Source organism: Micromesistius poutassou (assembly GCF_964030765.1).
Source record: "Micromesistius poutassou genome assembly, chromosome: 1".
Taxonomy (NCBI): Eukaryota; Metazoa; Chordata; class Actinopteri; order Gadiformes; family Gadidae; genus Micromesistius; species Micromesistius poutassou.
The window spans coordinates 3,674,302-3,689,946 of NC_140271.1; the positions used below are offsets into that span (position 1 = coordinate 3,674,302).

General features: G+C 44.9%; 1 protein-coding gene across 1 annotated transcript; it reads left to right on the forward strand.

Annotated features, from left to right (window-relative positions):
• The first annotated feature begins 271 nt into the window (after positions 1-271).
• gpr146 (G protein-coupled receptor 146) lies at positions 272-9,742 on the forward strand. The gene is made up of 2 exons (XM_084488580.1): positions 272-560; positions 5,432-9,742. Exon 2 carries the CDS (start codon positions 5,530-5,532, stop codon positions 6,589-6,591), a length of 1,062 nt encoding a protein of 353 aa, XP_084344706.1. The 5' UTR covers positions 272-560; positions 5,432-5,529; the 3' UTR covers positions 6,592-9,742.
• The last annotated feature ends 5,903 nt before the right edge of the window (positions 9,743-15,645 follow it).

A 15,645-nucleotide genomic window follows, 5' to 3' on the forward strand; every position in this document is an offset into this window, starting at 1 on the left:
CACACACAAAGCCGATTTCCTCACTTTCTTCGAATAGGCTAAGAAACACCTTTACAAATCTACATATATATACACATGGATGTGCGGGAAGACAATTGTAACTCAGTAGAAAGTGCATTGTAGTAAGTTGGAAATGTTTTTTTCATCCTCCCCTCCGCACGCCTCCCCCATCCCCCACGGCCACGATCTGCAACCAATCAGAGCACAGAACGGCCATTCGGGCCTCATCGACAAAAAGGAACCAGCCCAGTATCAAGGAGACAGTGGGGGAGGGTCACGTGTGTATACACTGTAGCGCTCAGCACCACTCGAGTCCCAGTAGTAGGCTGTACGCCGTCCCGTATCGAAAACAAGCCCCATCCTATGGGCAAAGCGGACCGAGAAAAGCGCTTCAAACTAAACATGTAGCGTTGTAGTTTCCCTTTCTGGTCGCTTGTTAGAATAAAGATAGTTTCTCGAGTGTTATTGAAATGCTGCAACGGAGATATACCAATGGAAACGCTACATCTAACCCAATGCCGCCGTAGATCTGTTGGCATAAAGACCTAAATATCTGAGTGGTAAGTTTTGCTGCGTTTTTGTTGTTGTTTTTTGTTGTTTTTAATGAGCAAATGTAGTAGTCTTTAGAGTTATGTATGTTGTTAAAAGCTTTAGGGGCTGTTTGAAAAGCTCTGCATGCGTTCAGATGGTCGCGTGTAGTACCAACAGTTGTAGATGTTATGGGGGAGTGATAGTAGCCTATCCCACTACTACTACGACTACTAGTAGTAAGCGCGTAGTAGTAGTAGTAGTAGTATAATTATAGTAGGCTACATATGACAGAATATCCCATTCTTCCCAGCGTTACATGCATGGCAGGAGGATAATGTTACTGCCGAAATATGGGACAACTCCATGACTTACTATGCGCTACATTGCGTCTGTTTGTTTTAGTTTAGACTGGATCTACTGACGTTTGACGGCTTCATATGGCTGCAGGCTACATTTATTTGATTATTCAAGTTCAACATACAAATGTAAGAAATATTCAAGTGAAAAAGCAAGTCGATTCGTATTGTTTACAGTGGGTTGAGCCTTTTTGTTAATGTGGATCTCATGGTAAACGACAAACGTCCTGTCACAGAATATGCATGCAGACTACAAGGACAATTATAGTAATGCTACTACTACTACTACTATACTACTACTACTACTACTACTACTACTATTGAATTGTTATAACATAGGATAGTGGATGAATATAAATGTGTTTAATTCAAACCATTTTGCGTTTAGCAGAATCAGGACCAGAACTATAAAGCTTACTACGTTTAGAGGAAAACAAATCGTGTGCTCACTGCTCATTCCATCTTTGTTTATATTTGGGATTGGAGTAACACGTTTTAGGTCTTAATCTATGCATCGTATCATTATGCAGTAAAACATAATAGGCACGTGTGAACATTTTAATTAAGATACCATTTAGTGGCTGGATCATTCTTGGAAAGCTATTCATACAAGTCCTAAGATATAAAAAATAAAATTAAAAAAAAGTGTTTATTCTGCGCAACAGCTCTGTTGAAACAACTGCCCGACCAAATAGTTCAACGTCCTTAACTTTATCCATGTGACCTAGTGGCACAGGGACGCGTGCGCGGGGGCTTAAAGTTACTAAGCCTGTTTTGTGCTGACCATTGATCTGTGACTTTTGTTCCTGTTTGTACTGTTGACGTTTTTTTTCTTCTCTTTTGCCAGTCGGGAAGGAAGCTATATGACCTTTGTATGGTGCCTACCTGTTTAGAGATAATCAACATTGAATCATGGAACAGGAAACAACTCTGGATGCTAAAATCATGGGCATTTACGGGCACTTAGTTTATAGATTTGGCTCCTGTTGGCCTCTTCCTCTCATCTCAACCAGATATGTATTGGGCAGTTAAATTGGGGCTTTTCAAAGCTCCTTTCAACAACATCTATATTTTGGCAGTGGAGCCCTCCATATAATAACAAGGTATTTCCTCTGAAATCAGACCCTACCTGTATAACTACATCTGAGGCAAAGTATAGCCCTGCTTTAAACAAGACCTTTGAATTATACATAACACAATAATGACCTGTTAGTAAGTAACCGTCGAGCATGATGAACTCATGTGCTTTGATCTAAAAAGATAAAGTAAATGAATCAACTACCTAGGTCGGTTAAGGGGGTACGGGGAAAAAAAACGTAGGTAACTTAGGGTTCAACTTTGATGCAATCGTTCGTCCTTCAGACACAGCACACCCACTACTACCGCAGATCAGAATCATGTGACATCACTCTTCTGAGAAGGGCCTCAGTAGATTCCCGTAAGGTTTCATAGAGTGGGAGGTGGAGGGGGGGTGGTTGTGGTGGTGGCGTCCCCGGTCTGTCACAATCTTCCTATCAGAGCTCCAGGATCTGGCTTCAACTGACAGTGAAATCACTATGGGGGGGGGGGTTGGCACTCCTCCGGGGCCTAGGGGCCCTAGACGTGCTGATCGGGGGCCCGTCTGGAGAGGAGTGGGCGTAACTGTTTCTGACAGCCAGGAACGGTGTGAAGGGAAGTTCACACACAGGGCTTCCTCGCCAACAGTGTTACTTTCGCAGACTTGTGTTTGCATGCGAATGTCAGACGTTTAAGGAAGGTTATAAATCATGCCTCACTGATGATTGGCTAGGGCGGGCTATGAGGCGGAGGACTTAATTAAAATAGTATTTTTTTTTTGTAAACTTATTTCTTTGTAAACCACCTATGTTATGAGTGTATGCACCCATACGTAAGACATTAAACTGATTTAACTCATTTAAGACATTCAATGTACAGCTTTTTGAGATTGCGACGCTGGTTATTTCTTGCTAAAACTATCTCATCCCAAATAGGATGGAATAGGAGCATGATCTAAGTACTGCTTGTATCACAAATCCCCCTCTCTGCGGTGACCGCCTATGTTTCGCATCGCCCTGATTTCCTGCATTACTTGGAAATGTGTCATACATGTACGGTGCAATGCATCATTCACCACCGACAAACCACAAATGCACGATAGCTTTTCTTTCAATGCGACGTCAATGCAAGTCAGCAAGTCAACAAGAACGGGCCCTTTGCACAAAGCTCACCTCAGTTGAGGCAAAAACAAAACAGACTCCACGCCAATGCCGTCTTCATGCCGATTGGTCACAGAGATCCCCAAAAGGAAGCAGGTGATGCTGGGCCGTGAGTTAAGCAACAACCAGGCAGCCAGCGCTATTCAGAGACAGCTCATGTTCTCTGGAATAACACTAGAGCCAGCCAGGTGCCTCCAACCAAGTTAGCTTTAGTCATACTTGGTGCCAAGAGTGCGCGTGTTTCCAATTGGCTGGGTTTTATACCTCCAAAGAAAGGTTGTAGGGGTTTCTTATTAAAGAGTAGTCATAACTATCTTCGACCTGTTCCAGCTCGGCACCTGTGTGTGTGTGCGAGTGCCTGTGATTTGTATGCAGGTTTGCATGTGTGTGTGTGTGTGTGTGTGTGTGTGTGTGTGTGTGTGTGTGGGTGATGTTGTGTATGTGCGGGTTTGCATGTGTGTGTGTCTGTGTGTCTGTGTGTCTGTGTGTGTGTGTGCTGGCTGTGTGCCAAAGTCAGTGTCTGTTTGATGGGTGTGTGCGTGTGTGTGTTTGCTACGTGCGTGTGTGTCTTCAGGCCAAGCGGTCCCTCTGTAAGGGTGTTATGTAAGTCAAACAGGAGAATGTTCTGCTATGCTGGCATTCCTAACTTATCCTGCTGCACACAACAATACCCATCTGCAGTGTGCTGGGGAAAACAAGAAGGGCAGCTTCTGGAAGTTTCTGTACAGGTTTGGTGACCAAATGCACATGAACATTTAGAATTTGAAATCGACCATGCATTGGATGTCACCCAATACTGTTCTCATGTCGTCAGTGTTATTAATATGCTCAACTCCCTTTGTGATGTAACACATTTTTTCACCATGGCTAATTTCATCGGAACAACCTCAGTTTATTGTCCTCTTGAGTCACCGAAGCTCATCACAGCGGCTGCTACACATGTTTAGTGGGCTTTGAAATCAGACACCCCCTTGACCAGCGTCTCCCTCGACCATCCTCTCAGTGTGGTGTCCCGGTGTATCGGATTGGGCGCCACTAAACAGCCCCCGCCCCCCCCCTTCGCGGCCCCGCCCTGAACTCCAACCTCCAAGCCCCCCTCGTTCCTAGCTTGACCCCTCGCCTCTCGCCTGCATCACATTTCACCATCTATAAATCCTCCCATCACCACCACACACACACACACACCCCAACCTCCTGCCCTCCTCCCACCCTTCCCTCCTCCGTGGAAACGCTTCGGCCCTTCGGTGTCAGGGTTGGGTCCCAAGCAGACCAGGGGGGGGGCAGGTTCAGGTCGGAGAGGCTTCTGCGTTGGTGTTGTTTTGCTTGACCGTGCGAAGCAGGGGAAAGCGAGCGAGGCGGGGGGAAGCCTGCTCCACGTACATCCTCTGCCCTGCCTCTGTCTGTCCGCCGTCTCGCTGACGCATATGGAGAAATAAATACAATACAGGCAGAGATACGGAATGAGAAACAGACGCAGACAGAGGGAGAAAATGTGCCTCGGTTTGTTCGGGGAAAAAAAAAGAAAGGGAAGAATGAAAATAAATCCAGTTTTGTATTCTTCCACATGGGCCAGATGGTGTTTTGCAACGGGTAGTGTTGAAAAGAGAAAGGGAAAAAAAAAAAAAAAAAAATTTACAAGGTTGAGATGGCCCAGTGAAACATGTCGCGCGGCATTCATGCTCGTCTAGTCATCTCCAGTGAGGTGGGATTAATGGCATTAGCCGGGTGATAATGGCCGTGTCGCGGCTGGGTTCACCGTGAGTGGAGGGGACTCCGTTTGCCTCGCAGAGTTGTAACCATGAACCACAGAAGTAGGCGAGACCCATGAATCAAATCAAAGTTTTGGATTCAGTTGTATGGAGAGAGAGAGAGAAGGGGGGAAAAAAAGGCACAGTGTTCACCATTGTTGAGTGGCTCATTGTTATTACCACACAAAGCCATACAGTACAAGTCTTACATGACACAGAAAACTTGGCCGCCACAGAATGGCACAGGAATGTTCCTAAAAGTGCCCCGTTCAGCTCCCCATGCTAGCCTGAACCCACCATGCCGAAGGTCCCGGGAGAAAGACTGGACATGGTCTCTGTGCCAAGTCCCAACGGCCCCTCTCTGCCCTTTCGGCTCTTTTGTTTTTCACGAGTTGTCGCCATGTGCATGTTTTTCTTTTTTTCTTTGAACAAGGCCATCCTATTTGATAGACTCTGTGAAGGTAATGTGCCGTTATTAATGTGTTTTTCTTCACTGCTCTCTCTCCCTCCCACTCCCCTTCTCTCTCTCTTTCCCTCTCCCTCTCTCCCTCTCCCTCCCTCTCTCTCTCTGTCCTTCCAGTGAGACCTAGTCAACCACCCCCTCCACCCCCCCAACCCCCCCCCCCCCCCCCGCCTCCCACACACGACGCTGGCCTCCTCCCGCCGACCCACTCAGCGATGTGGAGCTGCATGGCCCACAATGAGTCAGACGCCAGCGACGCGGACCACCAGCTCTGCCTGGACCTCGGCCTCATCCTGTCGGCGTGCTCCGTCCTCTACCTCGCCGTGTGCTTCCCCGTGGGCCTGTGCTACAATGCCCTGCTGGTGGCGGTCAACCTGTCCAACAAGGCGTCCATGACCATGCCCGACGTGTACTTTGTCAACATGGCCATCGCCGGCCTGGTGCTCAACCTGGTGGCGCCCGTGGAGCTGCTGGGGCCGCACTTCACGCGCTGGCCCGCCTGGGAGTACAACAACGAGGTGTACATCACGCTGCTCATCCTGTTCAACGTGTCCTCGCTGGTGGTCATGTACTCCACCACGCTGCTCAGCCTGGACTACTACATCGAGCGGGCGCTGCCGCGCACCTACATGTCCAGCGTGTACAACACCAAGCACGTGTGCGGCTTCATCTGGGGCGGCGCCGTGCTCACCAGCTTCTCCTCGCTGCTCTTCTACGTGTGCAACCACGTGTCCACCAAGATCATCGAGTGCTCCAAGATGCAGAACAAGGAGGCGGCCGACGCCATCATGATGTTCATCGGCTACGTGGTGCCGGCGGCCGCCGTGCTGTACGCCTTCGCGCTCATCCTGCGCATCCGCAAGGAGTCCACGCCGCTGGACCAGGACTCGGGGCGCCTGGACCCGTCCATCCACCGGCTGCTGCTGGCGTCGGTGTGCGTGCAGTTCGCCCTGTGGACGCCCTACTACATGACGCTGCTGGTGCACACGGTGGTGGGCGCGCCGGGCAGCCACGGCGGCGGCGGCGGCGGCGGGGGTGGCGGCGTTGTCAGCGGCGGCAGAAGGCAGGGCCTCACCATGTACTACTTCCTGCGGTGCGTGGCCGAGCTGCTGGCGTTCTCCAGCAGCTTCGCCATGCCTCTCATGTACCGGCAGATGAACAAGAACTTCTCGCACAAGCTGCAGCGGCTGCTCGCGCGGCTGCACTGTGGCGGCGGTGGCGGCGGCGCGCGGGCCTGCCCCCACGAACGCTCCGCCGTGCAGCAGGTGGTGACGTGAGGTCCCCGCTCCGATGAGGAAACTCCCACCGAAACCCTCCCCTCCCCCCCATACCCCATCCCCCAGTCTCTCTTTGGACTAGCCGGCACTTAACCCCCCCCTCCTCCACCTCCCCCCCCCGCCCCCCCTTACAGAGCCAGTATCCTGTCAGGCTTTCCTGCTGCTGCTGCTGCTTTGGGCTGTGAAAAGGAGCGGCATTTCACTGAGAGCGGCATTTCCTGTGTCGTTGACCGTCGTCCAGAACTTGATTTGGGCTCTCGTACATATGAGGGGCTATCTGAGCGGAGGGTCGCACCTAAGTTGCAAAAAATACCACTAAGTACTGTGTTGTGTTTCTGTCGTCCGTTAGCTCGGTAAAAGCTCTCTCCACTATGACACTTGATCACTAGAACCGGAAAGGGAACTCTACTTGTTGACTTGTACACTTTAGATCTCAGTTCTCCCCCTGGTTACTTCTCTCACACACACACACACACACACACACATACACACACACACACACACACACACACACACACACACAGTTATATGCACAAGACGACTGTGTTGAAGTTCCATTTGTTATATGTATATGCCTATATGCCAGTAGTAGCGTAAACGAGCTACAATCAGGAACTGTATTCTCACCCCACTTTGCAATCCAGACAGATTTATATATATATATAGTATATACGATTCAAACACGGATGTGTGTATCTGGGGTTCAAACCCAACCGCCGTACCTCTAGCCATCTCTGATGAAATCACGTCACCTTTTAAACTATTACTAGTTCTGGAACTAGTAAAGACATAGAAACACCGGATCAATTTGTATTGAATACACTTTACCTCGGTCAAGCATCAAAAGAAACTCTTAAGCTATAAATATACACAAATATATACAGTGTATACTGTATGCTCCTCTGGGAGACACGCATGGTCAAAGTTTATCCAAGGTGGAGGTGGTGACTCGCATTCCAAGCAGGGGCGGGGGGGGGGGGGGGTGAATAGGCACTTACATTAGCACCGTAGCGGAGACATGCAGACGGGACTGTTTGGCTTCAGAGACTCACGAGAACGCTTCACACAAGAGCACAGAAGATCACCCGCCAAACACCTGCAACCGCTGTGCTGGAGAGAGAGAGAGAGAGCGTGCGGAATCATAAGAACTGTAAGAAGCACTGCTGAAAGGAATAAGGGTGTTCAGCATGTTTCATGGGGGGAAAACGCTAAGGAATGTTCCCACTTAGTTTAAAAAACAAATAAGAAAATATGCTATGACATTTTTCCAATTTAGATATATTACTGCTTTGCATTATAATAAAATATTTTTTGGTAAACAGTGTAAAAGAGGATGGCCGGTTTATTTATCGTCATTGCGTGGCAAGCACATTCCCCTGGTGGAAAGATTGGTTTATTGGCTGACCTCAGAAGACCTGCGGCAGACACTTAGTCCATCAAAACGGCTGCATTCCTATGATGACTTCGTTCAATGGCAGCGCCTAGATACGTGACTGCTTTATGTTGCTGACAAAGACAAGAGTTCACGACTCTCAAACAGACTTGGGTGTGGCTGCGGACCACCGAGTGAGATTGGCAGTCACACGTCGTTTCTGGGGGACATATTATACCATACCAGTTGCGTGTGTGATTAGCCGTTACAAGCCGTTTTGAAAATCTGCCTTTTCTGACATCACAGATGGGCGTGTCCACCTAGATGTATGACAGATAGATTTACATTTTACATTTAGGGCATTTAGTAGACGCTTTTATCCAAAGCGACTTACGCCACTTGTCATAAGAAGTGAAACAATATATCGCCGTCGGTGCAGTAAAGATGTTCATAGAACTAAGTGCAAGTAGGCTACTAACAATCGCCAACAGGTGGGTTTTGAGTGATGGATGGGCAACGTTTGTGTACCAAGGTCCACCGGGTAGGCTGGTGGACTGAATACTGATCTATCCAGCACACCACCTAGGTGGACACGCCCACCTGTGATGTCAGAAGCGGTACATAACACTCACACCTGGTGGTATAGTATGTCCCCTTTAACATTACATAACCAACCGTTGTTCACTTACGTTACAATGCAACGATTGCGTCTCCGTGAATTTGCATGGTTGCAAAAAGGTGAAGTTGAGGAAAAGAAAAAAAAAAAAGCATCATGTGATGAGGAAGTAATTGAAACGGACATTAAATGTTTGTCATGGTTTCTGCTTTGTTGGTTCTTACGAAGTGTGGCTTGAATCAGTCATGCTTGTGTCTTCGAGCAGGCCACAATAAAATAATAATCGGTTCAGACAGTTCCCGTACGATTTCAGATTGTCTTAACATAGTTAATCATTAATTCAAGTTCAATCGCAGAGGCAATGAGGTGTGTTGAGGATCGATCGCAATTTGAACGACAATGATGACATCAACACGGTAAACCTAAAGCCTATAGGCCTACTTGGTGTAAAACCTACACCACAGCTCGGATGATGCCTAGGTCCTCTTGACTCATTTAGTTTTGGATAAGCAGTTCAGCATGTGTGCGCTCAAGCAATAGATGAATTGAACGAGCAAGTTAAAGTATTGATTAAACATTACAGGGCTAAGCTAACGATGGCTCTGTCTTTAGCCTTAATCAACGTGGCCCCCAGTGATCATTAATCAGGTTGTCTTTCTATTAGGCGCTAAACATGTCATCTGTTTCATCTATTAGATGGACGCATGCAATACCTTTAGAAGATATCCCTAAAATAATAATTGTTTCAATAAATCGCGTAGTTTGTAACCTAAGGTGGATTCATCACATGTCGGATTACTTCTGAATACATTCGTTTTTTCTCTACGGTCTAATGTCTAATGTCTGCAAAATATTGAAATGAAAATGGGCGAAAAATAATAACACTGCACTAATGGCTCTCACCAAAAACCGCAAACAAATTCACATTCAGATCTGTTGCTTTGTGTCCAAGATCTGTGTGTATAGTCTCGGAAAATGTGTAGGCCTATATAGAGTGTGTTAGAGATATATACCAGGGGACACCGTTCCCTTTGAATAAAACAGTATTATCTTCAGAAAGCTATAACGTAGATACTGTGGCATTCTTCACTGTCAACTGAGTCAAAGACCTGATTACACAATAAACATACAAATCCTATCGACCAGCCCTGTTTTTCTTTCATATTCATGTTATTGTCTGATAAAAAAAAGGATGAATAAATGGGCCGTTTATTCAAAGCGGTTTCAATAAGCTAAGGCATCACTGCTGTGGAGCACAATGCCAGCATTGATCCTGCTCACAAATCCATGTCACCACGACACAACCAACAGTAAGTTTGCTAGAAATACACACAGGCCTCACCAAACTCTGTGTCTTTTCATTTCCCAGTGTTTCCCTTTCACGTGACAGATCTAATCTCCCGTTTCATCCATCTCTGCTCAGCAGTACAAATAACAACCTTGTACCTTGCAGTCTTACATTTTTTGGTCACGCTTTTTGTGCAAGTACAGTGTCATAACGCATGTAATAAACAATGTATAACAACCTATAACAACTTAATATGTAATAACATTATGAAACAGCCTAACTGTTCCCCAGTGCATAACTTGCTCTTTTGCATTCGGCTTTCCCTAACCCATAACCCTTAACCCTTAACCCCATACTACACTCTTAAGCGACATGTGTTATTCCATATTGAACTGCATACTGTTACACATCAATACACTGCTTATTACACAGTAATTACTTGTGGAATCACATTGTTTAATAGGACACCGTCATGTACTGCATATGCACGCTACCGTTTCGCAATACACACAATGCAAACCGTATGTACCTTTTCCCTGAGCGCTCATGGAACGGACACATACGGTACGTATTGTGTGGGCTTCAAGATGGTGTGCAAAAGCAGGGATACCACTGGACCCTTTCCTCAGTTCCGATGACAAACAACAGATTGATTGTGGCAAGTTCCCCCCTAACCACGCCACTCAGAACGGAGGGGCGGGGGGGGGGGGGGCAGCATTCCACCCATGCTGGAGATTGTTTAGTCTATCTCAGGGAACAACAATTCAATGGTGTTATTGTCAATCTCAACTAACACAATGTTGTTTTGGTGCCGTATCTGAAGGCGCACAATCAGGGGGTTTGTGTGTGTGATAGATGTGGGGGGAGTGGGGGGGGGGGAAAATATGGCACAATGGAGCCTGGACTACAATGATGATCTTTCATCATGAAGTTGTAGGCTACATTCGCAAGACACGTTTCCTGCAATATTTGAATAGGTTTGAATGTGAATGAGAAATGTGAAAGAGCTTTCACTGCAACAAATTCAGGGCTGGCCATGCCATCTCAGTGGCTTATTCCTCCAAAAGGATGATTCAGTATTTTACCAATATGATGTAATGATGATGATATGAAATGAATCGTATAATTCAATTACTTAAATTTATTCAATATAAATTGTATCAATACGTTTAAACAAAATGCTACTAAACTAAGGTCTACTTGTGTTGTGGTTTTGCGTCATGAAAGCAATCCAATGATTCATCAGCTTCTGTTTCTCTAACGTATAACGGTGATAAAACGTCTTAGTTTATAAAATTCAGGCCTTCAGCAACGCAAACTTTCCACAGGTATTTACAGCAGTGTTTGAGAGTCCAAAAATTAGGAAAACAGCAGAGCTCAAACTTGAGGTGGAGGTCTTGAATTATACATGCTTACATCTGGAAATGATATGATAATGCAGTGGATTGGAAGTAGTTGCCATGGTGACGGTTTCCCTCCCAGAACTGAGTTCATGAGTCTTTGACGTGACTACAGCCGTTAGTTTAAGCAAACATAGACAAAGATCTCTTGCCATCAAGTGTGCATTTCTTGGCAATTATTCAGTTCTTGCTTAATATGATTTCCTGCATGTGCGATAAACACGCTATAGGGATCATATACACCCATACCGCATAAATAAAGATTTTGATCTTGAAACCTTTCCAAAAAATGTCAGTTTTTTGATTCCTAGCCAACATATCGCTCTTCTCTTCACTCTTTTTGATATCTAGCACCACAACATTAGAATGGTGTTCCGGGAGATGTGAAATGATGGGCCTACATGTTTGGGGCTCTGATCTCTCCCTGCTTTTACTTCATTTGATAATGGACCAATCACAACATGCCACACCATCACCAACACATTTATTTTATTTACAAATAATAAAAGCAATAGGCCTGTGAGGTCAAATAGGTCACTGCCTTTAATTTACCACTTTAGAATTAGGTAGATAAGTGTAGTTAAAACATTTATGATATGAAATTGAGAAATGAGGAGGAGACATATATTTAGCTAAGGCCTTGATATGAAAAAAGAACAGAACGTTCATTAGTCAAAAAAAAAAAGTCATAAGTGTACTGTGGTCTTTTTGTGTAACAAAATGGGAGGGAAACTGTAAAAACCAGCCAAGATTCACACTGCTTAAATGTGTTTTTGCGATTGAATGTTGTTTTTTTCCCCCTAAAGAGGTTCAGCCAGTTCCTGCTGCTTACAGTGTAAGGCGTCTCACAATGTAAAACGTCAGACCACCTATGAAGTAGAGGCTATTTCGCACCGTTGTTTGTTTCAATTGGCTGTCAACCAGTTCTGGCACAGGAACCAGTGGCACCGGTGGTTTTTGTTACCGCAGGTAAAACAAAACACTGGGCCCGGATCCGTTTTTTTTTTGTTGTTGGAAGTAGTTGTGAAGGCCGCGATCAAAATGGCTCCGTCATCACCATCCAAATGGGTTTAGCGTTGAAAAATAAGCTTTCCCTCTCTCTCATAAGTTTCTCTCATGATGTCTGTATATGTGGACCGTTCCGGGTTGATCAACACAGACAAAGAAATCGGTGTGGGTATCCAGAGAGGGAGTACAGTTTGTATTTGTTCAAAAAGTCCTTGGTACACTTTATTTATCTTTTTCTTTTATCACCTTGAATCTATAGAACAAAGCAGAGGCTGCAGGGAACCCCCGTAGTTGTGTGGTGTGTGTGTGTGTGTGTGTGTCTCTCTCTCTCTCTCTCTCGCTCTCTCTCTCTCTCTCTCTCTCTCTCTCTCTCTCTCTCTCTCTCGCCCCACCCATCGTCATAGTTCTTGGAGGACAACCAGCAGAGAGCAGATGCTTGAAATACAATCCGCCCTTCTTCTCTACCACCACCACCGCCATCCCCTCCCTCAGCCCACCCCAGCCCCTTCCCCTCTTCCCCTCTTTTGTGCCAGAGAAGTAAAACAATAAATAAATACACACGCAGAAGACAATGAGAAGTGGCCGATTCAGCAAAAAATATTGAACAGGGCTCAGGACAGGACTCATTGGTGGCGAGCAGAATGATTGTGTATGAAGTTCCATGCAGTGGCAACCATATAGAGAGGCCGGTCTCAGAACCAGAACCACACTCATAAGTGGAGGCAGATGAGAGGGTTTTCTCCCCCCCCCCCCCCCCCCCTCAGTGTAACCAGACAAGACCTCCCACTTTCACTCTCACTCCTAGCCACTAAGTGTGTGTTGCCACATTTTGTACACAAACAAAACTTGAATGGTACATGTTGTGCTGGTCATTGATTGGTTTGGCGGTGAATATTTGTTGTTCCTGCTCTGGTGGTAAACATCACCCCTTCCATGTCGAGCAAGGCCGAAGCAATCCTAAGCAGTATTTTATATCTATATACGTTTTTATATTTGCAAAAAAAACAAGGCATTTGTTTAAAGCTAAGCTCACTAAGGACTTAGCCCCACAGTTACAATTCAAAATCATGTTGGCTATTTGAATATTCTACTGAGGTGAAGACTACTATAATGTGTTTTAACATTTGGCTGTTAAATGTGTGTATGTAACATTAGGATGCAAAGATGACCATGCAAATATAACTGAAATAAAGAGCAAAAAGGTATTCATGATTTATTAAACAAATTTCCTTTGAAAGGCACTGAAAGTACATTTCTTTCAGTGCCAACCAACCCATGCTTACAATTGAATTGCTTTTTCTTTTAGTATTATTATCATTATTCATCAGCTGTAATGTGCCAGAAAATATAAAAACATGACTTGTCCTAGTGCACCACCTAGTGGTCAAGTTCATATAATAGTCCGACATTAGGTCGACACACAAGAATGAAATACAATCTGCATACCCGTGATATCGTATGCAACAATAAAGGTTAATTAAGATATTACCATAAAACAATTAAAATATTCATGATGAAGGCCCATTTTTTATGCACATTTGCAACACGATAACAAATAATAAAAATAGTACTAAAAATGTTCATAGGGTTTATGAATTATTTTAACCTTTAACATTATCCAGGACATTATAAAATAATGTTACTTTTAGATTTCCCTACAAATATCACTCATCTAAAAGGCTGTCTGTCTTGTCCTCTGCCTCCATAACACTAAATCTGGCATCCCTTGAATTTGCATTTCAAATAAAGCACGGTCGCTGATGGACTATTCCAGCTGAAGATCAGACCCATGATCTGTTCTGCCGTCTAGACATGTAAATCACCTCACATCACATACCCATCCATCCAACCATCAACCAACCAACCCATCCATCCATCCATCAACCCACCCACCAACCCAGCCATCCTTCCAAGCTCAACCGTATCCATGCGTCCTTCCTGTACCTTCCTTCCTTGTTTATTCCTTGGGGGCACGTCTGCAGCCCAGTACATTATCTGTTCATCCCCCCCCCGCAAATTGACAGTAGCTTACACAGGTGCGTATACCTCATCTGAAGAGACAAGAGAAGGAAGGAGAACTGGGGAGACGATTAGAGAACGGGCAAATCAGATCAGAACTAAACAGAGCACATAAATCACATCATGTCGTACGATATCATGTCATATAATAGTTTCACATGTCATATTATATTAGGTCATATCATTTCATGCCAGACCACCATCCATTCCATCTGACTATTCACCTTATTCAAAATGACGTGGAAATGTGTTTTTTGTCATCCCATAATCTGATTGACCGTCTTCAATTGAAATTCATGTAACATATAGTATGCATGTTAACAGGTCTTGGTGGATTGACAAACCATAATAATAAAGTATAAGCAAAACATCAATTATTTACGTAACAACTTGCATTTCAAAGCGTTCCCCTTCATTTATCTATGGAGTTATATTCTTTTGTTTGTTTAACTGGACACCTGGAGACAAGGAGGAAGAAGAACACACTAGAGGGAAATCAAAGGTAATTGGAGAAGACTATTAAATTCTGGTTTACAAACCATCATTCTGTCCATCTCTGCCTCCCTCATGCCTGGTCCCCTCCCCTCTCGGTGGATGGGTTGGGCCAAACAGCAGGAGGTGGATGGGGGAGAGAGAAAGCATCAGCTGGACATTGGATTAAGAAATCTGTGCCACTACTTCGGCGTCCGCATCAGAGAAATAACAACCAGGGTAGCAATCACCATCATTTTTTTGTAGAAGAAGAAGTAAGTACTGCTTTTCAATGCCCCTTGCTGTTACCGGTACTGTTGCTGCTACAAGGCTAACTTGAATGATTCAGGTAACCAGAGTTACTATAGAGACTCACAATCTGGCTTGAACTTGTTCCTAACTAATTCATATAAATACTTAGAGCAACTAAATGTAAATAAAATATTGGCACTTGATTTGGGCTTCAAAAATATTGGGAACCTTAGAGGGAAACTTTTCACATCTTTCTCTACCACCACTCTGCAGTGTCTCAATATGTATTGATTACAGTTGGAACTGTTTTGTGCCTTTTAAGTGATTGCATGTCAAAATGGTATTGCTTGAGATCTACACTGCATTGCCAATAAATGTTGGGTCAATGAAGGCCTACTTACTTTTGAAAACATGGTCAACGGCTGGTTATTTAATATAGCAATTCTATATGTTAGGCAAAACAAAACTAAAATTAAATGCAAGCAAAGCAAGGGTACTGAAGCTATTAGAACATTCTGGCAAATGGGTTCATATGTGCACATGTTTGCGAGGGAGGTGTTTGGTTTTTTTTCTCAACATCTCAACTATTAATAGTCATCAAGTTGAGGCAAGCTCGTTAGAAAGAGCC